Source organism: Phragmites australis, chromosome 11 (assembly GCF_958298935.1).
Source record: "Phragmites australis chromosome 11, lpPhrAust1.1, whole genome shotgun sequence".
Taxonomy (NCBI): Eukaryota; Viridiplantae; Streptophyta; class Magnoliopsida; order Poales; family Poaceae; genus Phragmites; species Phragmites australis.
In genome coordinates this window covers 15,389,929-15,417,174 of record NC_084931.1, presented here as the reverse complement: position 1 = coordinate 15,417,174, position 27,246 = coordinate 15,389,929, and the positions used below count along the sequence as shown (strand labels likewise).

The 27,246-nt window shown below is 39.7% G+C and overlaps 1 protein-coding gene across 2 annotated transcripts; it reads right to left on the bottom strand.

Moving 5' to 3' along the window:
* Positions 1–11,100: 11,100 nt before the first annotated feature.
* Positions 11,101–17,025, bottom strand: LOC133885325 (uncharacterized). 2 transcript variants are annotated; one of them, XM_062325023.1, is made up of 7 exons: positions 16,454–16,778; positions 15,274–15,373; positions 14,540–14,596; positions 14,063–14,177; positions 12,931–13,013; positions 12,084–12,145; positions 11,101–11,584 (listed from the first exon to the last, which is right to left on the bottom strand). In XM_062325023.1, exons 1-7 carry the CDS (start codon positions 16,636–16,638, stop codon positions 11,482–11,484), a joined length of 705 nt encoding a protein of 234 aa, XP_062181007.1. In that variant the 5' UTR covers positions 16,639–16,778; the 3' UTR covers positions 11,101–11,481. The 2 variants fall into 2 exon arrangements, with proteins under 2 accessions (XP_062181007.1, XP_062181006.1); XM_062325022.1 differs by lacking the exon at positions 15,274–15,373 and having other exon boundaries at positions 16,454–17,025.
* Positions 17,026–27,246: the final 10,221 nt, after the last annotated feature.

Here is a 27,246-nt window from a genome sequence, read left to right as displayed (position 1 = left end):
TTTTGTTACAGATAAGTTCAGTTATTTGATTTTTCTCCCTCTCAGCCCTGAAACACAAATTTAAATAAATAACTGTAATGCTTTTGAAGGGTGTTATTTTCCATGCTCAAAGCTCTTTCTGTATGGCACTCAAGCATCAGTAATGTTTGTAACTGGTCCTGTCAGAGTGTCTACTCTAACCCCATCCTAATGAGTTTGTGCGACTGTAAATGCCCATTTCTTTTTCTAATTTCAAGTGTCACGGAAAAAAGTAACAGAAATACTAGGCCAAGCAGCACGTTTGACAACATTTGTATTCGCATACCAATATTAACATGATTTCATTAAGGAAGGAGAAAAGGCGCACTATCCACTAATTACCAAAAATGCAAACCTAATCGTTCTTAGTATATACTAACACGTTCATAGCCCATGAGAAATATGTGATCTTCCGCAAACAATGCAAAGGAAGCAGTTGAAAGTTGTGAATTTATGCATTATAGCAATTCTCCATCAATTTCTATACAACGCGATGAAACTTTTGCTCCAACAATAATACAAGGAAAGGAACATGTAAAAAAAATGAAGTACTTACTCTTGATAAGCAGCAAAAATTGGTCCAGTCTGCTCATCCAATTATTTCATCTTTAAAAATTGAGACTCACTAATTTGAAAAGTAGTTTAGTTGGATTTGATCACTGTACTACTAAAAAACCATTAGTTATTTACTTTGATCTAGTGGAACCCAGGTAAGGAGTAACGGTGGAAACTCCCTCATCCTTTGGTATCGCACACCGAGAGCCTGGAATTAGACACGGGCACCAAAAGGGCATAAATTTGGTAAGGAGAAGGCTCCGAGGCAAGGCACTAATTGGGTGCGTCATGGAGCTGAGCACCTGCATGTCAATGTGACAAGGCACTGGCTGGGCATTTCATCGAGCTTACCCTTAAGAAAATGTGCTCTCTCATATTTTGTAAGCGATTGATTATGTCCTCTATAGATGTCACCAAACAATAGTGTTCAAGAGTTGATCGCCCATATATGATTTCTCAGCTTGTATGACAGGATATCCCCCCTCCCCCTCATATCACAGATCTACAATCACATCGATTTTGTTTAGTTTAATTCTAGAACTCTAATTAAAAGGCCAAATTCCTAAATCTTAATCCCCAAATCAAAAGACGAACATTGTATCAAGCCATCAGAGGCCGAGATGAAGAGGCCAAGAGGAGAACAAGGATGCCCTCACGACGCGTACCGTCATTGACACATGAGCCCACGCGTCAGCGACGAAGAGCCCATGTGTTAGCGATAAAATCAGGGATCCGGATCCCAAGAGGAGCAGGACAATACCTAGCGGGTAGCGGCGTCCTTTGCCGCTGGCGGTCAGTCGCTTCCGGCTTGCTGCCTTGCACCACCCGCAGTCCTGCTGCTGCTGGCTGCTCGGTAGGGCTAGCGCTGGTTCGCTGCGCCGTTTCTGAGTTGGGGTCAAGCCAACTTGCAATTTACTATTTTTCTAGAACCACGGGTTACAACTTACACCTCCTTCCTCCCATCCTTGCTTCTACGTGGATCAAAAACTCCTCTAAAAAGCTAACAGCTCGGTTGGTCGCGTCGCGTGGCACCATGTGACCCGCCCGTGTTCGAGTTTTAGAGGGATGCGGGTGCGCACGGGTAAGTATAGCACGTGTGTTGTAATTAAAAAAAACTCCTATAAAAATTAATTACACCATTATATTCATTAACACAACAATCCAGTTAGGACGTTACATGTGAGCACACAACCTATCTATTATGCAATGGACTCACCTCATAATAATGTTCTATTTTAAACTCAATTTCAGGATCCATTTGCAACCCTAGACTCCCATTACGGTTTTGTACTAGACAATACGATCCCATCAAAGTTTTTATACAAATTCTCTATTTGAAAGAGAATTTCCCAAACTTGTTGGGGTTGCATTAGATCTTAAAAGTACATTTCTACGCACCGAACTCAACAATCTACTTTGCACTAAACTCAGCTCACAATAATACTCTACTTTTAATATAAATTTAAGGTTCCATTTGGAAACCCAGAACCCCACAATGATTTTGTGCGAAACTATACAATCCCCATCAAAATTTCTATGCGAATTCCCTATTTGAATTAGAGTTTTCCCAATTTTTTTGTTGGGGTTGTACGTGATCGTTAAAATCCAATCCAATACACTGCACTCACCCGTCTATTATGCACCGAACTCACATCACAATAATGTTCCGTTTTTAAACTCAATTTGAGGGTCCATTCGGAACCCTAGAATCCCACAATGACTTTATATGAAACAATACAGTTCTCATCAAAATTTCTATGTGAATTCTCTATTTGAACGAGAGAATATCCTAATTTTTCTTGGGATTGTACTGCACCGTAAAAGTCCATGTAAAATTGTAATGTTTGAAATGGGGACTAAGGGAATATCTACATAATTATCATATAGTGAGTTGATGTGTAATGGTTAGGCCGTGATAAGCATTTGGGTCGAGTCCTAATATGAACTTATTAAAAAAATTCTGATGAAATAACCCCTGATCCGAACACCCCCATTAGTTCATGAACAATACTAGGTGCTTAAGAAAATAGAGTGTTAAACGCCTACATAAAAATTATAATTTTCAATGCAAACAAAGACTATATGTACTTAAATATAATTAACTATTTTGTCAGCACTAATATAAACAACAGTGCTTAAGTAAACACCTTGCCCTCTGTCTAAGCACCTCTGTCAGTACAGTTATGAAAAAAATCATAAGCATCTCCTCTAAATACCCTATTGTACATGCTCTTATAGTAAAACATCTACCATTGCCACTGCCATCACTGCCCCAACTGTGATAGGTTGCGGTGGAGGTGAGCATGAGACGATGGAGTGGAGGTTGGTTAGGCTCAAGGCTATTTATAATCTGGCCGGATAGAACTGAACTGACAAGATTTGATAGCTATGATGAGGACATCACTCCCTCGGATACATACAATGATCCTCCATTGAACTTTCAAGGTCCAATCACAAGAGCTCGCGCACGACAATTAAATTTAGAGGTGAGCTCGTTCCTAAGCAACTCTTTATATAATTTTGAGAATAGATTACTACCTAATGATTATGTGTTGGTTAGGAATCATGGAGAGGACAAGAAGACACATAGAGGAAGGCTTGGAGGCGTGGAGGAGCAGCTAGGACGTCCAACAACAGCAGGAGGTCCAGCCCAACTCGAGTCCGAATCAGCCTTGACCTCCAGGACCAGCGAGCAGTAAAACGGACGTCCAGGACGCATCCGGACTCCGTTTTCGACGATTCACATATGGTTGGAAAGATAATTTCATAAGGAAACCAATGGCGTTGGTTTGAGGTCCAAATTCCTTTTGAGTCAACGGGAAACGTCGAAACAAGTTAGCGTCCAGAATCTGTCCCGGTGCTGCGTCACCGTTTTTGGTCCGTTGGGCCATGTATCGTGTTGGAGTCCATTAGGGACACGTCCAAGGGTCCTTGGCCGACCATAATCCTTTATATACAGTAGCCGCCGCCCTAATTAGGATTGGGTTTTGCTTAGATTATTCTGTCAAGAACAGTTTCGCCGTTTCGTCGGTTTGTGAGACCCCAACTCGTGAGATTAATCATTCATCTGCAATTTGGTTGCATTCTTCCTTGTTCTTGCTTGTGTTCTTCGATTCGCAGGCAAGGATTTTAGCCTTCTTGGCGAGGTCAACCGTGCAACGCCGGTTGATAACCAGAGGAGACGTGGTGCTACGATTGCGGGGTTTCGGATCGTGTTGTTCGGAAGCCAGATCGACTTGTGTCTCGTTTCCACCAAATCGAGAGTTACCAGAACCTTTCGGAAGATCGGGAACCCTTGTTCATATTAAGTGGTATCAGAGCTTCAGGTATACCGTCAGGTTCATATCTACCCTTAGTTTCGAGTGTTTTCGCCTTCGTTCCATAGTCCACTGCCATATCGTTTTTTTTTCCTGTCCTACAACCCTTCCGCGCCTTTAGCTTTTGCATATTTCAGTTTCAGAGTTCGTCGTGTTGAGTTTGTGTCCTGGTCAAGGTCTTGTTGCTGGTTAGGTCGTGTTAGAGTCCAGTTCGTGTGTTTTCCCCCACCGTTTCCATCAAACCCTAGCCTCTGTCGCATATTTTCCCCACTTTCTTCCCGTTTTGTCCTCTATTCGGAGTCATTTCTCAAATTGGGCATAACTTTCGCGTACGAACTCCGTTTTCAGAAAAGTCACAGAGTTTTTCGCATCGAAACGGCATTTTGGATCCGTTCGTCCCCGGCTTTGCCGGGTTCGGCGAAATCAGAGTTCCCAAATTCGCCTCCGAAGTTTGAGTTTTCAATTTCCAAATATTTTTCTCTTTTTTCGGCTGAACTTCAGAAAATTCTACAGGCCACGTCTTTCACTTGTTTAAGCTCAAATTTTCTGTGGTTCCCTCTTGTGTGCTCCTAAGTGGAAAAAAATATCAAAAAAATAAAAAGAAAAAGTCAAATTTTCCCAAAAAAAACAACGACAGCCCAAAAAAATAGAAAAAAGAGAGGGGCAAAAGAGGAACAATATCTAGAGGAGCACATAGAGAAGGGCAAAGTGAGCTGTGTTAGCGTGTGCTGTTTAGTTCTTTGTTTCTGTTGCTCTTGCTATCCATCATACTTGTTTCTCCACCTTGTTTAACACACATACTTGGTACTTGCAACACTTTAGGCCAGCAACGAGAACAAGTACTTGGGACTATAATTCAGCATTACTATCTGTTTCTGATTTGTGTTCCACATATACATATTTGTTCTCTTTGTGTGCCTTCCAAGCCCCACAGATTCTTCTGAACAGCACTGGTTTGCATCCCTGCAATCGCTCGCACGCCTTCCAGGTATCCTTTGCTTTGCTGGTAAGAACCCTGGTAAGAGCTTGGTAAGGTGTTTACCTTTGCTGATCTTGATTGAGATGCACCACTCCATCTTTGTAGTACGATTATTAGGGATAACCTTCACTGTTTGTTGTTGTGTTTGTTTCCACAATGTCAGTTGAAGGAGATAAAACGCCAAAGGACTTCAAGGAGTGTGTCAGCCAAGAGCAGCTACAAGCTATTGTAGACAATGCTCAGAAGGAGATGAGGGAGACAGTCATCAAGGCTGTCACTGAAGCGATAATTGAGATGAAACTCGCAAACGCGGTTGAGCGGGTGGACAAACGGTTATCCGAGCTCACCGACAGGGTAAATGCTTTGGAAAACCGTCCTGTGCACAACGAAGATGTGAATGGAAGCAACACCGGTGATGAGTTGTATGATGACGATGTTAATGTTGATCCAGCGGCGACATTGCAAAACAGATTACGGCGTCGTCTTCGCACTAACACCACAGGTATGGGTGGCGTTCCACATCACCACCACCATCGAGGTATGTATAATCGAGCTCCTGAAGATCCTTATGCTAAGGTTAAATTTACTATACCTTCTTTTTCGGGACATTATGATGCTGAGGGATATCTTGATTGGGAGATGACAGTAGAGCAAAAATTTAGTGCCCATCAAGTACCTGAACAACATAGAGTTAGACAAGCCACTAGTGAGTTTAAAGATTTTGCTATTATTTGGTGGACTGGTTTAGCTGCAGATGGTGCCACACCTCGTACATGGGAAGAGCTTAAGGTTGCTATGCGTGATAGATTTGTTCCCCCATCTTATCATAGAGACTTGCGTAAGAAATTGATGCGCTTAGAACAGTGAGATAAATCTGTGCAGGATTATTATGGTGAGCTTCAAAAGGGCTTGATGCGTTGTGGCATAGTAGAGGGAAACGAAGATTCTATTTGTCGATTTTATTCAGGTTTGAGACGTGAAATCCAGGATATTATTGATTATAAAGAATTTAACAATGTCAACCAGTTGTTTCAATTTGCTATGCTTGCAGAGAAGGAGTTGCAGGGGCGTGAGCAGCAGGGCAAGTACAAGGCCAGCACCACATACACGCCGCGCACAGGACCATCATTTGGACTGTCCAAACCATCCACTTACAGGGCTCCCTCACCAGCGAGCAAGCAACAAGCAGCTACGGCACCAAATCCTGTCACTACACGACCTTCGGGCTCAGGTAAAAATTCTGTTTTGCAGGGACCTTCCAAGAGTGCTTCCTCTGTTGCATCAACGGGACGCACCTCTGGCATTCAATGCCGTCGCTGCCATGGATTCGGTCATGTGCAGAAGGATTGCCCAAGTCAGCGGGCATACATTGCAACGGAAGATGGGTACATCAGCGCCTCTGACATTGAAGAAGAAGAAGAACCAGTTGTTGAGGAGAGCAACGAAATCTTGGGCAGTGATGACACAGCGACCTATAGGAGCATCATTGTGCAGCGGGCGCTCAGCACAAAGGTACAACAACCAGAGAAGCTGCAACGCCATAACTTGTTCCAGATTTTCTTCGTCATCCAAAATCGGCGAGCACGTGTCATCATCGATGGAGGTAGTTGTAATAATTTGGTGAGTTCAGATTTGGTCAAGAAGCTTGGCTTGACCACACGCCAACACCCCCATCCATATAATCTTCAGTGGTTTAATGATGCTGGAAAAGCTAAGGTAACACAAACTTGCAGAGTTTCTTTTTCCATTGGTTCCTATGCTGATTATGTTGACTGTGATGTGGTACCTATGGAAGCTTGCTCACTTTTATTGGGTCGACCTTGGGAATTTGATAATGATGCTATACACCATGGTAGAAGTAATACATATACTTTTATGCATAAAGGAAAGAAAATTACTTTGGTTCCTATGACCCCTGCTGAAATTGTACAAGCTGATAAAGAACGAGCTACTAATTTGCGTGATACTAAATCTGAAAATCAGCAAGTTGCTAATTCTCTTTACCCACCTAAAAAGGATAAGTCTGCACCTAGTTCTAAGGTACAGGGCATAAAATTGAAGGGTGGTGTTATGCTTACACTAAAAAGTGACCTTGCTGAAATTTCTAATAATGATATTTGCTACACCTTGGTTTGCAAACGAGTTTTGTATTCGCTTGATGATGTTATTAGTTCGATACCTCCTGCTGTCACTAACCTTTTGCAGGAGTATGAGGATGTTTTCCCAGCTGAGATACCCCCGGGACTGCCACCTATGAGAGGGATAGAGCATCAAATTGATTTGATCCCGGGAGCAACATTGCCAAATTGTGCTGCGTATCGAGCCAATCCCGAGGAGACTAAGGAAATTCAGCGGCAAGTTCAAGAGCTTTTGGACCGCGGGTATGTACGTGAGAGCCTTAGTCCTTGTGCTGTTCCTGTGATTTTGGTTCCTAAGAAAGATGGTACTTGGCGTATGTGTGTTGATTGTAGAGCCATCAATAACATTACTATTCGATATCGCCATCCTATTCCTAGACTTGATGATATGCTTGATGAGTTGTGTGGCTCTGTAATTTTTACAAAGATCGACTTGCGTAGTGGTTACCACCAAATTAGAATGAAACTTGGAGATGAATGGAAAACAGCTTTCAAAACTAAATTCGGATTATATGAGTGGTTAGTAATGCCTTTTGGTTTAACTAATGCACCTAGCACTTTCATGCGTTTGATGAATGAGGTTTTAAGAACTTTTATTGGACGATTTGTGGTGGTTTACTTTGATGACATATTGATTTATAGCAAGTCTTTGGATGAACATATGGATCACTTACGTGCTGTTTTTAATGCTTTACATGATGCACGTTTATTTGGTAACCTTGAGAAGTGCATCTTTTGCACGGATCGAGTCTCTTTTCTTGGCTATGTTATTACTTCACAGGGAATTGAGGTGGATGAGATGAAAATTGAAGCCATAAAGAGTTGGCCGGTGCCCCAAAACATCAAACAGGTGAGAAGTTTTCTTGGACTTGCAGGTTTTTATCGTCGTTTCGTGAAGGATTTCAGCGCCATTGCTGCCCCCTTACACGAGTTGACAAAGAAAGGTGTGGTGTTCCATTGGGGTAAGGCACAAGAGGAATCCTTTGACACTTTGAAGGACAAGCTTACGCACGCGCCATTGCTGCAACTTCCAAATTTTGGTAAGACCTTTGAGCTAGAATGTGATGCTAGTGGAGTTGGCATTGGAGGTGTTTTGATGCAAGAAGGTAAGCCCGTTGCATACTTTAGCGAAAAATTGCATGGCCCTATTCTTAATTACTCTACGTATGATAAGGAATTGTATGCACTTGTACGTTCTTTAGAGACGTGGCGTCATTATTTGTGGCCTAAAGAATTTGTTATACATTCAGATCATGAATCGCTTAAGTATCTTCGTTCTCAAAATAATCTGAATCGTAGACATGCTAAGTGGGTTGAATTTATTGAATCTTTTCCTTATGTTATCAAACACAAGAAAGGGAAGGATAATATAATTGCTGATGCTTTGTCTAGACGATATGCTTTGTTGTCCCAACTTGATTATAGAATTTTTGGACTTAACTCAATAAAAGAACAATATGTGCTTGATCCTGATTTTAAAGATGTATTGCTGAACTGTAAAGAGGGACGTACATGGAACAAGTTTGTGATCAATGATGGATTTGTGTTTAGAGCTAACCGTCTATGCATTCCAGTTGGTTCCGTTCGTCTTTTGTTGTTGCAGGAAGCACATGGAGGAGGATTGATGGGACATTTTGGTGCTAAGAAGACGGAGGCTATGTTGGCCACACATTTCTTTTGGCCAAAGATGAGGAGAGATGTTGAGCGGTTCGTGGCACGCTGTACCACATGTCAAAAGGCTAAGTCTCGCTTGAATCCACATGGTTTGTATATGCCTCTTCCTGTTCCTTCTATTCCTTGGGCAGATATTTCGATGGACTTTGTTTTGGGATTGCCTAGGACTAAGAGAGGGAGGGATAGCATTTTTGTTGTTGTGGATCGTTTTTCTAAGATGGCACATTTTATACCTTGTCATAAAAGTGATGATGCCGTTTATATTGCTGACCTCTTTTTCAAAGAGATTGTTCGCTTGCATGGTATGCCTTCTACTATTGTTTCAGATCGCGACGCTAAATTTTTGAGTCACTTTTGGCGCACTCTATGGAATAAGTTGGGTACAAAACTATTGTTTTCTACTACTTGCCACCCACAAACTGATGGCCAAACGGAGGTAGTGAACCGCACTTTGGGTACCATGTTGAGAGCTATTTTGAAGAAAATTTTGAAGATGTGGGAAGAATGTTTGCCTCACGTGGAGTTTGCTTATAATCGGGCAACACATTCTACCACCAAGGTAAGTCCTTTTCAGGTAGTGTATGGTTTTACCCCTCGCGCTCCTATTGATCTTTTGCCTTTACCTACCACTGAAAGAACACATAGTGATGCTAGTGCACGTGCTGATTTTATTCGTAAGTTGCATGAAACAACTAAAATAAATATCGAAAAGATGAATGAAAAGTATAGAATTGCTGGTAGTGAAGGTAGGAAAGAAGTCAAACTTGAATCAGGTGATTTAGTGTGGTTACATTTAAGAAAAGATAGGTTTCCAGAGCTGTGTAAGTCTAAATTAATGCCAAGAGCTGCTAGTCCTTATAAGATAATTGAAAAAATAAATGATAATGCATATAAACTTGAGTTGCCATCCGAGTTCGGGGTTAGTCCTTCTTTTAACATTGCAGATTTGAAACCTTACTTGGGAGCCGATGATGAGCTTGAGTCGAGGACGACTCCAATTCAAGAGGGGGAGGATGATGAGGACATCACTCCCTCGGATACATACAATGATCCTCCATTGAACTTTCAAGGTCCAATCACAAGAGCTCGCGCACGACAATTAAATTTAGAGGTGAGCTCGTTCCTAAGCAACTCTTTATATAATTTTGAGAATAGATTACTACCTAATGATTATGTGTTGGTTAGAAATCATGAAGAGGACAAGGAGACACATAGAGGAAGGCTTGGAGGTGTGAAGGAGCAGCTAGGACGTCCAACAACAGCAGGAGGTCCAGCCCAACTCGAGTCCGAATCAGCCTCGACCTCCAGGACCAGCGAGCAGTAAAACGGACGTCCAGGACGCATCCGGACTCGGTTTTCGACAATTCACATATGGTTGGAAAGATAATTTCATAAGGAAACCAATGGCGTTGGTTTGAGGTCCAAATTCCTTCTGAGTCAACGGGAAACGTCGAAACAAGTCAGCGTCCAGAATCTGTCCCGGTGCTGCGTCACCGTTTTTGGTCCGTTGGGCCATGTATCGTGTTGGAGTCCATTAGGGACACGTCCAGGGGTCCTTGGCCGACCCTAATCCTTTATATACAGTAGCCGACGCCCTAATTAGGATTGGGTTTTGTTTAGATTATTCTGTCAAGAACAGTTTCGCCGTTTCGTCGGTTTGTGAGACCCCAACTCGTGAGATTAATCATTCATCTGCAATTTGGTTGCATTCTTCCTTGTTCTTGCTTGTGTTCTTCGATTCGCAGGCAAGGATTTTAGCCTTCTTGGCGAGGTCAACCGTGCAACGCCGGTTGATAACCAGAGGAGACGTGGTGCTGCGATTGCGGGGTTTCGGATCGTGTTGTTCGGAAGCCGGATCGACTTGTGTCTCGTTTCCACCAAATCGAGAGTTACCAGAACCTTTCGGAAGATCGGGAACCCTTGTTCATATTAAGCTACCAGCTGAGGATTTGGTTTTGAAGGATACAACTCAAGATTTGGATGTCAGCAAACTAAAAATTTGAACACCAATCTGCGAACGCTGTGGCCAATAATTATTCTGGATACACGATAATAATTAATAGATGGCATATAGAATATGTGTTGCTGCCTTGCTGGTATTTACGAATCTATTAAGATATATAGGAAGGAGTAATGTAGATTAGTTGCATCGCATTCGCATGTATCGCTTGCAAATTAACGTAGAAGTTCTCTTCGCTGTACTTCTGCTGCTCGCAAGGTCCATGTCAGTGGGCAGAATATCATCAGATGTAGCAACGCGTGACATACCTGAATCCTAATCTACAAAAAAAAAAGAAGAAAAAAGGCAAAACCCCAGATTGACCCCATACAAAATATTGTTCGAGGGTGGAGGCGCACTGGTATATGTTATAGACCGATTTCTGACGAAATCAAAGTGGAAAGATCAGGTGTTGCCGAATGGAGCAAAGCGCAACAGTTTGTGCGATTCAACAAATTTTGTATAGTTTTAGGTGCCCACGATATCTGCATCTTTGCTGAATGGAACAACGCTACACATTACTGAAACGAAAAAAAAAACTGCTATTCTTTAGGTTCACTGTACAGAACTTTAACCCTATTTATTTTTCTCTACAAGGACTAATTAAGGGGTAACAAACTTGTTTAACTGGAACTGACGGCTTTTTACATCGAACATCTATGATCAGCTGAACAAATAGAACAAAGGTATACTGCAGACACAGGTATCTTGTATCTATAGCGACTTTCCAGAAGCGAACGGCCAAGCTTTCTACACTGATCTTCAAGCAAGGCTGATTGAGCCAGCTGGTTGCAGAACACATCATGTGCCCGGAGGCCTTGGCAACATAGAGTTGGCCAGATCTTCATTTAACTTTACAGGAAGGGGTGGCATCTGCCTCATTATTTCAGGAACATCACTTACCCTGCAATTCAAAAAGAATCCAGTTGTTATATTCCTGCAATTTCACTGGATAAGCACAAGGTCATTGCAGGGAAGCAACGAATTTTCAAGAAATAATATATAGTATTTTAAGATGATAGAACATAAGGTGTTTAACTATTAAGAATGGTTTAACAGAAAACAAGCTTGACATAACGAGGGATAATTGCAAAATGCACCCCAACGAAAACAGAAATTGCATGGATACAACTACATATCCTAAACCAAGGGGCATAATGACATGCCATGCCATGCACCGTGTTAAAATATAGACTGGATGTGTTTGGTTCCATAGGTTACCAAGAAGAAAAGAAAAATCAACAAACAATAGCGAAGGGAAGACTAAACTTGGTCGCAATCTTCTTTAAGTTTCTGTGTTTTACAGGTAGAGGAAACACATTTATAGACAGGCATTCAGGAATTTCACTCACATCCATGTCAATTAAAGCTCTTAGAAAAAAAGGTAAAATGGAGAAACTTACTCTTTCAGCACTGTAAGTATATTGTCCCTTGTTTGGCATAAAAGAGAAAGGTTATCTTGTACCTACAAAAATAAAATGTAGTGAGTGAATATCAGAAACACAAAAGTATAAAACAAATATGGCAGTATGGCAGGCCTACTTTACAGAATTAAAAAAACCAACAAGCTTCACAAGGAATATGTAATGAATACAAGTAAGATAACACATATTTTAACCAGGCACTCCTTGTGCCAATGCAAGATTACGAGGAAAAAAACCTCCGCATCCTCCTCATGTTCTCTCTTCCACATCCACACCATTTGCTCGAACATCGTCTTTTCCCCATTACACCATAACTTTAATAACCTTGGTGTGGAGGGGGGGGGGGGGGAGGGGGAGAGAGAGAGACAAATTTCCCTTACCACTACCGAGCTGACCTCATGCTAAGGAGAATCCCAGAAGATGCCATGTCAGATAAAATAATGGACTAAGCACAGTGAATTATTTGATAATGAATTGACACTTGTGTAAAAGGTTTTGGAGTTGGAGGTGAAATGTAGACTCCGCAATGAATCGAGGAACAAAACTTGGACCTTTCTGAAAAACATACCTAATTAATTCCCTTGGAAACTAGCATTGATTTTTCCCCTACATGTTCTATTACCAAACATGATTCCTACTATGTTTGAAATATAGTATCAGTATAATATAACAACTTCAAGGCAACAAGGCACAGCTGAAATGTCATAACTTTGATGACCTTGCAATTTAAGCCACAACCAATAAATTAAAAGGGGCATAGTAATAAGAACTATCTTGTTATGTGAGAGCTGAATGCTGGAAAGTCGACACAGAAGACAGGACAAACCTGCATGTTTGAAATATTTGTATAGATTTGGTTTAAGATCTGCGCATTGTGCTCTAGAAGTTGTCCAGTTGGACCTCCAATTGCTGCAATAAAAGAAAACAAAGAAAAACATTAACTATGCCATAAAAAAATAACAGAACTACTTGCTTAGTCCAAACTTTAAGATGTCAACAGAATGGTAGCATGTTTTATTGAAGATGTCTAGAAAAGTTACGGATCTTTTCTTTGTACACATGAAAAAAAAGAATGTGATGTATAGAAACAATAAAAACAACTTTATGATACTACAGAGCCATTTGGCAAGCTCTAGCAATTTAAACTTTGATGTTATCTTCCTATGCTACCTTTTTGATTTGATAGATGTTCTGGAGCAACTTCAGCTGTCAATAAATCAATTCTTTGATATAACTAAACAAGAGACCTGAGACATAAGGTAACAAATAGCGTTTGTAGCGGCCGCTATAGCGCCCGCTATTGCGGTAGTGGACCTCTGCCACTAGCGTGTCAAGGTAGAGGGCCAAATATAGCGGTTTGTAACTTAGCAGCTGCAATAGCATTTAGCAGGCTGCTATTGCAGGCTGCAATAGCAATTAGCCTTGCTCGTCAGGTCAGCTCCAGCCTCTGGATGCCGTTGATTTGCTTTGTCTTTACAGCTTTGGATTTAGGACTTAGCAATTCCATTACTGAGACTTATGAGGGAAACTTGATGTTATATACTTATATGTTCGTAATTCCATTTCTTCTTTTAAGTTATATACTTATATGTTCGTAACTTCGTACTTATTTGTTTTCTAGTTGCTAATTGCTATTTTACCATATTATTAAGTCAAATATCATGATCTATACTCAAAATTATGAGTATTTTTAAAATTCCGCTATTGGAACTTAGTGTCCGCAATATCACCTGCTATCCGCAATCCGCTACCACCCCGCTATCTGCTACTTATTATCTTGATTATACATAATAAAGCAGTACAAAGTATGATCTGAAGATTTGCAGTAAAACAAAAAAAAAAGGTATAATCAATGATCATAAGAGCCCACAACATCAAACAGCCAAAAAAACTCACCAAAAACGGAAATATTAACATAAAAACAAAAGGTATGATTTCTAATCTCAACAATATGTTACCTTTGTATGAAACATCATCATCATCCATAGGAAGAACAGGAAGAGTATATGGTGGGGCATTAGGTCGTGCTACCAATTGCACCGGACCTTTTGATGAAGAGTCACCAACTCTTTCCTAACAGTCATGAAAAAAAAATGACAATCACAAACAAAGACAAAGATGATCTAAAGTCAAAGTATTTGCAAATGTAAACTAGTGACTTTCTTCGGCACTTAGATTTGAAGAGATGGTCAAAACTACCACTGAAATCTGGTAAACACCAATTTGATTTACCTTTGGAGAGTTTACTACAAATGAAACGCTGATATCCAACTGTACCTCTCTAAATTCTCTTAGAACTAAGTTAACAAACACCAAATTTGTTCTTGAAAAAATTCATGTAATGCACCTTATTTCATGTGAATTATCAAGGAAAAAGAAATAACCTAGATAAAAGTTAAGAATTAGAAGAAAAGGTAGGAGAAAAAGATGATAACCTTCTTTTCTTTGCTTTTCTTAGATAATTCCTCCTTTTTCTTGCTACTCTCCTTTTTCTGCAGGAAACAAATGTTGGTGGAGACATCACAGTTAGTTTTTTAGGCAGCAGAAATCCAGTGTGTAGATCACAAAGAACTTTGGAAAGCAAGAGATATTAGAAAAGTTCCATCAGACATTGTTTCTTGACACAATTGCCGATCGCTTTGCCTGGCTACTACTTCTGATTCAACTAATTCAGAACAACTACGATGCAATTACTTCAAATTCATTTGCTAGAGAAGAACAATTTTTGAAACAGGGAATGTCATTGGTGGTGGTGTTGTGGTGATGTTGCCAAAAGTAAATTTTATGGTTAGAGAAAGCAAGTTACAAAAGTAAAGGGGTACCAGTACAGTGAGCATAGCAATCTGACAGATCAGCAATTCAGCATTAACTACTCAATAAAGAATATCAATATGCTTCATCAACAGACAACACTTGCTTCATGTAAAAGCACAATGCTAAGAACACTAGACGTATTATTTGATGAAACAAAAGATAAGCTCATCCTCTAAGCAAGCGTAATCTGTATAATGATGAACTAACCCAAAATAGAGTGCAAACAAATTCAATGGCTATTCAGTTTCCTACATATCCACAAGAAGATGAAAGCTGCATTCTTAGATTTGTCAGGTTCATGAAAACATTAAATGTATTAACAAGAAACACAGGACATGCTCAGCATCCAACTCACAGCCATCCATCTGCAACGCAGTGCCACATCTCGCACTGTCTTGTCAGGCAGACTCATAGCAATTTTGGCATAGCGAACTATAGCTGCGTCACCCGCATACCTACAACAGAGTGCAGTTACAAAATGAGATGGATTCATTAATTTTGCTACCATTTCCTTCAATTGGAAGATTTGAGTTAGTTTAGGAACTAGTAAAGCACAACATCGCAAATTCACTAATTATATAATCTTATTACAACTACTGCAATGACTAGCGAGCATTTACTAATTTGCTCCAAGTAAAACATAATGCAGAACTAGCCAGCACATTTATACTCAGGACAATTCATGTGCAAGTTAATATTAAATGTGAACCTGTGCACTCGAGTAAGTAGTACGCACTTGCACACACGCACATGGGGATGCTTATTTTTCCTTTCATATTCCAGATTTTGCGCCGTTTCACAAGTCTTCTAATGAGGCAAAAACCTTGACAGCATGATATTAAATGCAAGCCTACATATTCCAGCAAGAGACTAGGAAATACCTATCATGGTGTTAATTTCCTTTCTGTTTTCCAAATCATACTACCATTACACATTACATAACAAGTCGTAAAATCTAATGACATGGTAATTAAATACAAGCCACTAGTTGTGTGCAAGTACAGGACCCACTACAATGTGAATTGGGGCGTTAATTTTTTCCTTTCAACCTACCAATTTACCCGTGGCTTTCACAATTATGCAGCATCTAGCACGAGCTGAAGCCCAGAACATAGCCATTTATGACAAAAGGGACACAATCCTAGATGTGAGCATGACAGAGTAGCAGCTACAAAATCCAAAAGTATAGATTATCATAAAAGGACAGAAAATCATCTCAAGGCACTAGTCCATAAATGAGAAAAAATACCTTGTTGTCTTACACAGTTACACTCATTGAAGAAAAGTAATCCTAGAAGTAATCTAACCAAGAACAACCATTCACCTATAACTAATCCCTTAGTCAGAAAAACATGCAGTAAATGAAGCCTAATACCAACAAGTCAAATAGTTAAACTAGCCGCCACTTCCACACTACAAGAACAGCTCCAAGAACGTCTTGACTTTAACGCTCGTCCGAGTTCCAATCATACGTCACACTACTTAACCCAACAAAAAGAAAGAAAAGAAAAAAAAGAGAAGCACAGGCAACTCACCTGGCTAGCCCGTTGTCGAGCAGGATCTGCTCCTCGGGCGACCACCGGACGGCGAGCCCTGGGTCGTGCCGCAGTGCGGCCACGGTGTTCGCCGCCACGCCCTGATGCTGCGGCGCGGGCACCGGGGAGGGGAGGTGGCGGTGGGGCCCGCCCAGGGACCCGGAGGGGTCGGCGTTCGCCCCCATCACGCTGCCAGCCGATGCCGGCCTGGAGGCCCCGAGGGGTCGGCTCGGGAATCCCGCCAAGGTTCCACCGGCTGGGTTCGATGGAATCCCGCGGGGTAGATGAGGAATTCTGCTGTTCGGACGGCGGCGGCGGCGGCGAGGGTTTGCGGGGCGCTGCCGTCGGCGAGTCGGGGATGGGCGAGGTTAGGGGAGATTGGATTTTTTTTTTTTTGTACTTGGAATTTGGAGTTAAAATATGATGGACGGCAGGATGAGCCATCCAGGCATCCAGCCTGAAAAATATTATGGAAACTAGAATAGTTTTTTTCAGGCTCGAGGGAGGGACGAAGGCACGTTTTTGTATATGGACATGCAGCAAGCAAAGGGTTGCAAATTGTATCACATGTGAAGAGCTAGGTGTCCGAGATACATGAACGAGCGTGTGAGCAAGTGGGCACGCGTCAGACCAGGTGCGCAAGGTGTCATGCACATCGGGCTAGGTGTAGCAAGGAGGTGTATGACCAGTGGCATGTGTGAACCGAGAAAGGAAACACATATGTTGTGGTTTGTATAACGTTTGCAACAGACGTACGACGTGTTGGTTGTCGGTAATAGATATACCAATTTTAATGAGAAGCGATGATTATAAACTTTATCGCTCAAGGTAACACCGGTAAAGAAACAAATTATATATCTTATGGCTAGTTACACACGTCACTATAAGTTGTATCCTTTTAGGAATAATTGTAAAAAAAATCATTACTTCTGGTGTTATTGTAAATTTGTCATTAAAAAATTAAAAAATACCATTAAAATTATCGTTCGAGTGACATCCTTGCAAAAAATAAAAAACTAGAAAGGTATTTGCAAATATCACATCCTTTTATTCTTTCTCCATTTGCTTAGACTTTTATTCTTTCTCCATTTGCTTAGACTAAAGCTGGGACTTATGAAATGTCATTTTTTGTTGTTCACGATACCAGCTTTAGTACGGCATAAAGTATGGTACACCACGAATATGAGAGTCGTGTCATGCTTAGGACCTTGACATGGTAAGTGTGTCGGCACGATACGATAGCTTGGTTTTTCAAGTGCCGTCACGATATGAAAAGGACACGTCATAATCTGTATAACTATTTTTTTATGCTTATCTTTTAATCTTCCTGATATAAAGCGTGAGACACTAAGAGAAATGTGTGAGCATGAGAGACACAAGTGTGAGATAGTAAGAGATAAATATGTAAGCATTGTCACGTGGCATGAAGCATGTGTGAGCATGAGAGATACATGTGTTAGATGATAAGAGATAAACATGTAAGTATTCTCACGTGATATAGAGCAGGGCCGTACCTCACAACGACAGGCGCCGAGGGTTGTGCTTGGATCTTCCTGGAGTTGACTCATGCCGGCATGACACAATGAGTCGATCACGCCTAGTGAACATGACACAACGTGGCATGAGATACGACGGAGATGTGCCGGCATGGCACGACCCAAGTCCTAGCACTAGCTTATACACGAGGGCTAGATATGTGCAAATACGATGTATGTAGTGGGCTTGGTGCTTGAATGTATGATGAACAGTGCATCCAAACAAAATAAGTTAGCACATGTTATTATTGAGGTCTATTGGTATTGATAAAGAAACCAATTATGTATCTTATGGCTAGTTACACGTGTAACGAACATGGTCCTTAAGTATATATATGATTTTGGTGATTAATGATAATATAGTCAATGGGACTAATATGTTTGTCAAGTATATGCTTTAGTAGGTCTCATAGCTATGATATATGAAGAATCTACTGGAGCAGGAACAAAAATTAGTTGAATTAGAGAAGTCACAGGAAAAATGTGCCCGTCGGAGCTTTTCAGGTCATGAGACTTGTACACACCAGATGGTCCGGCACTTGAAGTTGGCAACGCCGGAGTATTTCTGTCAGAGGGAAGAAAATCGAAGAACACGCCTGAAGGGCCGGCAATATGAAATTGAATACATTGGAGTATTTCTTGCAGAGAAGGCTACAAGTGTTGAAGAGCGAAGATCAACATATCGGATGGTCTAGCGCTCTAAAAGTCAACATGCCGGAGTATTCTATGCAAAGAAGAATAAAGATCAACACGCCGGATGATCTGATGCCTTGAAGATCAACACGTCAGAGTATTTTGTATAGAGAAGAAGTGGCTCGATCTAGCTCAAGTGTATACGCCAGATGATCTGACGATAGAGCTGGTGAACATGTCGGAACATACAATGTTCATAGAAGGTTTGAGTGGAGATCCAATGGCTAGTTTTTGAAAGATGTACACGCCAGATAGTCCAGTGAGTACAATATTGTTTACATCGGATCATCCAGTGTATATAGTAAAGTTGAACCGTTGGGGCAATGGCTAGTTTGTAGGATTGAGGCTGTAAATACCCATCCACTCGATCATTTAAATGTGTGGTAATGTGCTGGAGTCTAGAGGAAGCTCATAGACATTTATGAAAATATCAAAGCCACCATAGTACTTAAAGTAATTATTTAAAGCAATTAAGCACATGATTAGTGAGTGAGTGCTTATAGGCCTAGAGAGAGTTAGTGTTAGGTGTTTGTTGCCTAGAGATGGGATCAAAGATTGATCTTATATTGTACTAAGTGATACGCCAACACCTTAGAGTCTTGGTGACTCGTCAACATCTTAGGTCATTGGTGGCTCAAGCTTGTTGATCCTCCGACTTAGTGTAGAGTGGTGGCAAGAAGCTTGTACAGGGACGCGAAGACCCTTGGTTTGATGGCTAGAGCTCTGAAGTGAAGATGATGATAAGTGACCAGAAGAGAGACTTGGTGTAAGCCTTGCCTTTATGGCTTGTTGGCTCAAGAGATGTGACCTGAAGAGTCTTGGTGACCAGGAGCATATCCTTGGTGAAGCTCCAACGTGGACTAGGTGTCGTTTGTACCATCGACACCACAGGATAAAAATCCCTTGTGCCGAGGTTTGTTCTCTCTACCCAAATTACGTTTCCGCATTTACATACTTACAATTTACCTTCATAAATAGGTTGCAATTTCTTTTGAGCGGTAGAATAGACACATAAGATAAACCAATATTATATTTAGATAGAAATTGATATAGATTTATCATGTGAAGTTTTTGGAGCCATTTAGGTTTCTAAGTGTTATAATTCACTCCCCCTCTGATGATGAGCCCATGGCTCCTTCGGATATGATCAATACCTCCAATAATCCTCAAATCATACACGGTCCAATTACAAGAGCACGTGCACAACAATTAGACCACTAGATGAACTCGTTTCTCGTTGTTCATGCTTCCTTGGATGGATTACTACTAAATTCTTGTGATGTTTTATTGCTTGGGAATGTGGGAGAAGCACCATATCCTTACCCGGACGTCACCCCTCGAAGGCCAAGTCTACTCGGACTCGAGGCTGAGCTCTAATCATGGTCGTGGTCGAAGTCATGGTTGTAGTTGAGTCTCAAAGCAACACGTTAGTAAAACGAGCATAACTCTCTCATACGAAGTCTATTTTAGCCGATTTTAGACATTCTGGAAAGCTTACGATGAGCTCTTTTCAATGGATATAAGCTTGACCAAATATTCCTTATAGTTTAGTCAGAGTCAAAGAAACAAGGTATTGCGCTACTGTTTTGGACCTAGTTGGGTCTTGTAATCTTGTCGAGGTCAAACTCCAGGTTGTGTATGCCTCTTTCCATGGCTGCACAACCCTAGGTCAATCTCCTCACGTCCCCCTATAAATATATAGTAACCATTATAGTTTAGGTTCAGGTTTAGCTTAAATTATTCTGTTTTAGACAGTTTTGTCGTTTATCGGTTTGTTGAACCCCAACTCGAGTACTTCATTGGTAATCAGTAATATTCAGATTGCATCTACGTGTTCTTACTTGTGTTCTTGATTCGCTGATAGGAAAAGCCTTCTTGGTGAGGTCAACCACGTCTTGACACGGTTGATAACCATGAAGTAGTTGTGTAGTGCTTGCAAGGGTTCTTGATCTGTTCTGATTGGAGCCTTTGGATTATCAACATCGAAACTCCACCAAATGGACTTATCATATTACCTACAGAAGATCAGGCATCCCCGCATTAAGTGGTATCAGAGCTTCGGTTGCCCGTTAGGTAATCTCATTTATCCCTTTTCTTTAGTTTTGTTCCATTACCTAGAGTCCATAAAATTGCCCCATAAAAAGATTTAAATCATAGTTATTCCGATGTCCAAACCACTATGTGCCATTCATAATTTTTTTCAATTTTCACGTTGTTGAGTTCAAGTCCATCGTCGGTATCTTTGTTGCTGGTCAAGTCATCATGTCTTTTTTTTTTAACGTTGAGTTCTTATCTGTTATAGCCGAGCAGTCACTTCGACCATCCACTCGGGATTCGACCAGTCACTCTGACCACTCACTCGGGGTCCGACCATCTAATCACCGTAGCCACTTAGTCGGAGTCGCCCACCTTCTCGAATCTGACCACCATAGCCAAAATAGAGATAGCCAAAGTTTAGAGAGATAATATCTTTTTATTACCTTTATACCCCTGCTCTCTGGAAAAACTTTGTGACCCATGTCTCTCACTGGTCTTAGAAAAATGCAGTAGAAGAGTTTTGAGTTTGTGTCATATTCAAAAAAAGCAAGAAGCAAAGAGTTTCAAAAAAAGAGAGAGAATTCAAAAAAATTAGTCTTCATTGCGAATTTATTCCATTGTGCTTGTATCTATTATAGTTTCCAGCTTGCTTAAGCTAGTTCTAGGAACGTGTTCAGACCAACAATTGTGATGAGTACTATGGACTCTTATTCAGCTTTGCTAACATAATTTCAATTATTACTATTCCTTGCTACCAAATACTGCATGTCCAAGCTACACCTTCTCTCGATCAGAATGGTTTCTTCCCTTGCAACTACCTCACTCGCACCCGATAAGGTATCAGGAATCAGCCACCGGTAGTGCCAACTGTTATGATTGGTAAGAACACTTGAAAGAGCATGGTAAGATGCTTGAGAGTGTGTGACTCCACTTCATTTTTCACCACCTAGTAGTCAATAGGGATAATGTCTTTTGTTATCTTCTATCTCCTACTAACCATGGCAGGTGAAATATCGAATGCGAAAGAGTGTTTTAAGGGAAGAACTCACAATACTGTTAAATGATCATTACCAAACTATTAATGACGACATTGATAAGAAGCTTGCAGGAATCAATACCGCATTACAGTGACAATGAAAGCATTGCAATGCTAAATACACGCTTTGATCGATTGGTTAATCCGCCACCGAACAATGGTCAGGTGGATCCTCATGGTGTAACTCATGAACAAGAGGAGTCCGTCGCAGATGATGAAATTTTGAGGCAGGAACGTAACGTCTTTGGTGAACGACAAAGGAACCGATTGAACTTCAACCATCAAGGTATAAGAGGTAAAAAATTTCAGCAACATAACAAACGTATTAATGATAATCTATTTGCTAAGGTTAAGTTTACTATACTATCTTTTGAGGGTGCTTATGATGCTAAAAGGTATTTAGATTGGGAGATGACTATAGGATATAAGTTTAATGCTCATTTAGTTCTTTAAGTGCATAGAGTTAGGTAAGCTACTAGTGAATTTAAAAATTTTGTAATTATCTGGTGGAATAGGGTATGCATTGACGGATTAGCACCTACTACATGAAGTGCTTTAAAAGTTGCTATGTGTAACAGATTTGTTTCACCTTCTTTTAAACATGATTTGCGTAAGAAATTATAGCGTTTAAACTAAGGTGATAGTTACGTGGAAGAGTATTATTAGAAGCTGGTTTTGCTTCTGACATAATAAGGGAAGCAGAGCTTTCCTTTCACCTCTTAGAACGATGTTTGTCCACATATCAGACGGAAGGGACTTTAAATTAGCATGCTGCATTATGATATTATTGAGGATGAAGAGGTTGCAATTGCATGTTTTTATGGAGGGTTAAGGTGTGAAATTTAAGACACAGTCGATTACAAAGAATATGATAGCATTCTTAGATTATTCCAACTTGCATGTTTGACAGAAAAAGAATTGCGGAGGCGATAACATAGGCCAAGGAATAATTTTGGAAGCTCGACTACTTCAAAGTCAATGTCGGGTCTAGACAAAATAGCTCCATGTTCAGCTTCACGGTCTACTACCCTCTTCTTGAGTATGGCGCGTTCAGCAGTATCCTCGATATCATTACATGCTACTGAGGTAAGCAAATCTGCTAGTGTGTAGGCTCCAACGAAGAGCTCTTCTTTGGTTGCTTCGACTAGTCACACAATTGGGATTATTTGCCACCGATATAAGGGAATGAGCCATGTCACAAAGGATTGCCCAAGTCAGCAAGCATACATTGCAGCAGAGGACGATGGATATGTAAGTGCTAGTGATGTTGAGGATGAATATGCTCTTGCGGCTAACCTTGTAGGTGAAGAGGACGAACACGAGATGGATATCGACCATGAGGAAGAATTCGGTGTTGTTGCCATGGAGAATTATAGGACCCTCATTGTGCAATGAGTGTTAAGCACTCAAATGAAGTAAGTGGAATAGCTACAACGCTACAATCTATTTCAGATGTTCGTCATAGTCAAGGATTACCATGTTTGTGTCATTATTGATAGAGGGAGCGGTAACCATTTGGTAAGTTTAGATTTGATCGAGAAGCTAGCCTTATTGACAAGAACTCATCCTCACCCTTACCATATTCAATGGTTCAATAACAACAATAAGGTGAATGTAATGCAAATGGCTAGGGTGCATTTTTTTATTGGTTCATACCATGATCATATTGATTTTAATGTAGTATCCATGCAAGTATGCTCTCTTTTGCTAGGTTAACCATGGGAGTTTGATACAGATGCAACACATCATGGTAGAAGTAATAAGTATACCCTTATGTATAAAGGAAAGAAAATAACCTTTCTACATTTAACCCCTGCTGAAATTGTGAAATGTGAAAAAGAGATAACTGAAAATAAGATAAAAGAGCATAAGCATGAATATGAAAATCAACAAGTAGCAAAACAATTTTTTCCACCCAAAAAGGAGAAGGTGACAACAACTTCTAAGTTCAATAGAATTAAATTGAAAGGGTGTGTTATGCTTGCTACAAAATTTGACCTTGCTAAAATTTATGACAATGAGCTGTCATGCTATGCTTTGATATGCAAACATGATTTAGTTTTACTCGATGATATATCTAACTCTTTGTCTCATACTGTTTCTAACCTTTTGAAGGAGTTTGTGGATATTTTTTCAACTGAAGTACCTCTGGGATTACCACCAATTCGAGAAATAGAACATCAAATTGATTTAATTTTGGGAGCAACTTTTCTAAACCGTGCTGCATATATGACCAACCCGGAAGAGACTAAGAAAATTCAGTAACAAGTCTAAAACCTTTTGGATCATAGGTACGTACGAGAAAGCTATAGTCCTTGTGTTGTTTCTGTTGTTTTGGTTCCTAAGAAAGATGGTATTTAGCGTATGTGTGTTGATTGTAGAGCTATCAATAGTATTACTATAAGATATCTTTATCCTATTCCTAGGTTAGATGGAATGTTTGATGAGTTAAGTGGTTCTATAATTTTCACTAAAATTGATTTGTGAAGTGGTTACCACCAGATTAGAATGAAACTTAGAGATGAATGGAAAACTACGTTTAAAACTAAGTTTGGCTTGTATGAGTGGTTAGTAATGACATTTGGGTTAACTTATGCATCTAGTACTTTTATGCAATTGATGAACGAAGTTTTACGTACTTTTATTGGAGATTTGTGGTGGCATACTTTGATGATATCTTGATTTATAGTAAGTCACATGAGTCACACTTTGATCATCTACGTGCCATTTTTAATGCTTTGAGGGATGCATATTTGTTCGATAACCTCGAAAAGTACATCTTTTGCACGAATCGAGTCTCTTTTCTTGGCTATGTTGTTACTCCATAGGGAATAGAAGTGGATGAAGCAAAAATTGAAGCCATAAAGAGTTGACCAACCCCTGAAACTGTTACTCAAGTGAGAAGCTTTCATGGTCTTGTGGATTTCTATCGGCGCTTTGTGCGGGATTTCAGAACCATTGCTGCTCCATTGAATGAATTAACGAAGAAAGGAGTGGTTTTCAGATAGGGACTTGCACAAGAAATGGCATTCAAGTTGTTAAAAGAGAAACTTATCTATGCTCCTTTACTCGAACTCCCTGATTTTGGTAAGACCTTTGAGTTAAAGTGTGATGCTAGCGAGATTGGAATTGGAGGTGTGTTAATTTAAGAAGGTACACATGTTGTTTATTTTAGTGAGAAATTAAGTGGATCAAGTCTGAATTATTCTACCTCTGATAAAGAATTGTATGCTTTAATTGTTGTGCTTGAAACTTGACAATATTATCTATGACCCAAAGAATTTGTTATACATTCTGATCATCAATCGCTGAAATATATTAAGAGTCAAGCTAAATTGAATAAATAAAATATTAAATGGGTCAAATTTATTGAGTCTTTTCCATATATCATAAAGCATAAGAAAGCAAAGGACAATATGATTGCCGATGCACTTTCTAGGCGTTATACCATGTTATCTCAACTTGATCATAAGATTTTTTATTTAGAGACTATTAAGGACTTATATGCTGCTGATTTAGACGTTTAAAGAAGTGCTTGAACATTATAAATAAGAGAAAATATGGAATAAATATGTGCTAAATAAAGGATTTCTCTATCATGCTAACAAGCTATGCATTCCAGCTAGCTCCTTTCGTCTTTTGTTGTTACAGGAGGCGTATGGAGGAGGATTGATGGTACATTTTGGAGCAAAGAAGACTAAAGATATGCTGGCCGCCCACTTCTTTTGGCCAAAGATGAGACATCACGTCGAGCGCTATGTTTTACATTGTACCACTTGCAACAAAGCTAAGTCTCGCTTAAATTCACATGGTCTTTATATGCCTCTTCCTATTCCTAGTGCACCATGGGAGGAAATTTCTATGAATTTTATTTTAGGACTGCCTAGGACAATGAGGGGAAGGGATAGGATATTTGTAGTTGTGGATACCTTATTATAAGAGCGATGATGCTACAAACATAACTGATTTGTTTTTCAGAGAAATCGTTCGATTACATGAAGTGCCAAATACTATCGTCTCATATCGTGACACAAAGTTTTTGAGTCACTTTTGGAGATCACTTTGGAATAAATTGTGGATGAAGCTATTGTTTTCTACTACATGTCATCCCTAGACTAACGGTAAAACAGAGGTTGTCAACCGTAGATTATCGACCATGTTAACCATGTTATGAACTGTTCTAAAGAAAAATTTGAGGATATGAGAAGAGTGTTTACCATATATTGAATTTGCTTATAATATGTTAGTACACTCTCCAACACCAAGGTAAGTTCGTTCCAGGTAGTGTATGGATTTAATCCCCATGCTCCTATTGATTTACTACCTTTGCCTACTTTTGAAAGACTTAATTTAGATCTAAGAAACGTGTTTAAATGTATTCTTAAGTTGCATGAAACAACTAAAAAGAATACAGAGAGCATGACTGAAAAGTATAGGATTGTTGGAAGTAAAGGTAAGAAGGAAATAAATTTTGAACCGAGTGATTTAGTTTAGTTGCATTTGAGGAAGGATAGGTTTCCAGAACGAAGAAAATCAAAGTTGATGTCTAGAGCTGATGGACCATTTAAGATAATTGAGAAAATTAATGACAATGCATACAAATTAGACCTACCTATACAATCACTCAATCAATGACAATGCATACAAATTAGACCTACCTATATAATCACTCAAAGTGAGAATTGTTTTGATATCCAAAAATTATCCACCAATGATTCTAATATATAACAAATGTTAATGGAACCAATTCTTGATTTATCATTGTCAAAAGATGATTTGCTTGCTATTTCTTGTGACAACAAAGAGTTGTGTGGTAATGCTTCACTAATATCACAACCACAACTTGTGAATGAAGGTGTTAATTCTATTTTACAAATGAATACTTGTTTTGAAATTAAACATGTTCAATGCATTTCTAGTGAGCAAAGAGCTGAAATTGGTATTTTCTTTAAATACTTTAGGTTACATTGAATTTTATATTCTTTGTGATCTGGATAGTTTAGAGGAAAAATTAAATTTTAATTCTGATTTGCCATGCTAGTCACATAATACTTTTCATGTTATTGGCAAATACAATGATAAATTAGAGTATATAGTGCATTGAGTTTATAGTTGTTCAGATTTGAAACCTTCAATTCTATACCACAAAGTGATCATTTAGAGAACTGCAGTAGAAATATTAATATCATGTCAAGTTTTTATAGTTCTATTTCAAACTCACTGAATAGTTCACAAGAATGAGAGAGTTGTTGGCTGCTACTATACACCAAACCATCGCTTCAACTTCATCTGTACAGAAGATACAAATTGATACCAGGTTGCAATGCAATATCACTTCTTTTAAAGAAGGGGAGCAAGAACTGATATGTTTATACATTATACCAATGTTATCTATTATGGCCAATTATAATCAGGTACAATCTTTCAAAGAAAATTATAATTGTTTTATAAAGAACTTATAATATTACATAACAAGAGTTCCTTACGTATGT

Coding starts and splice junctions, on each gene's coding strand:
- LOC133885325 (XM_062325022.1), bottom strand. CDS start 16,897: ATGGCTCATCCTGCCGTCCATCATATTTTAACTCCAAATTCCAAGTAC. Junction 14,597..16,453: donor CTCGACAACGGGCTAGCCAG/GTGAGTTGCCTG, acceptor TGTTTCCTGCAG/AAAAAGGAGAGTAGCAAGAA. Junction 13,014..14,062: donor TGATGATGTTTCATACAAAG/GTAACATATTGT, acceptor CTTTTATTGCAG/CAATTGGAGGTCCAACTGGA.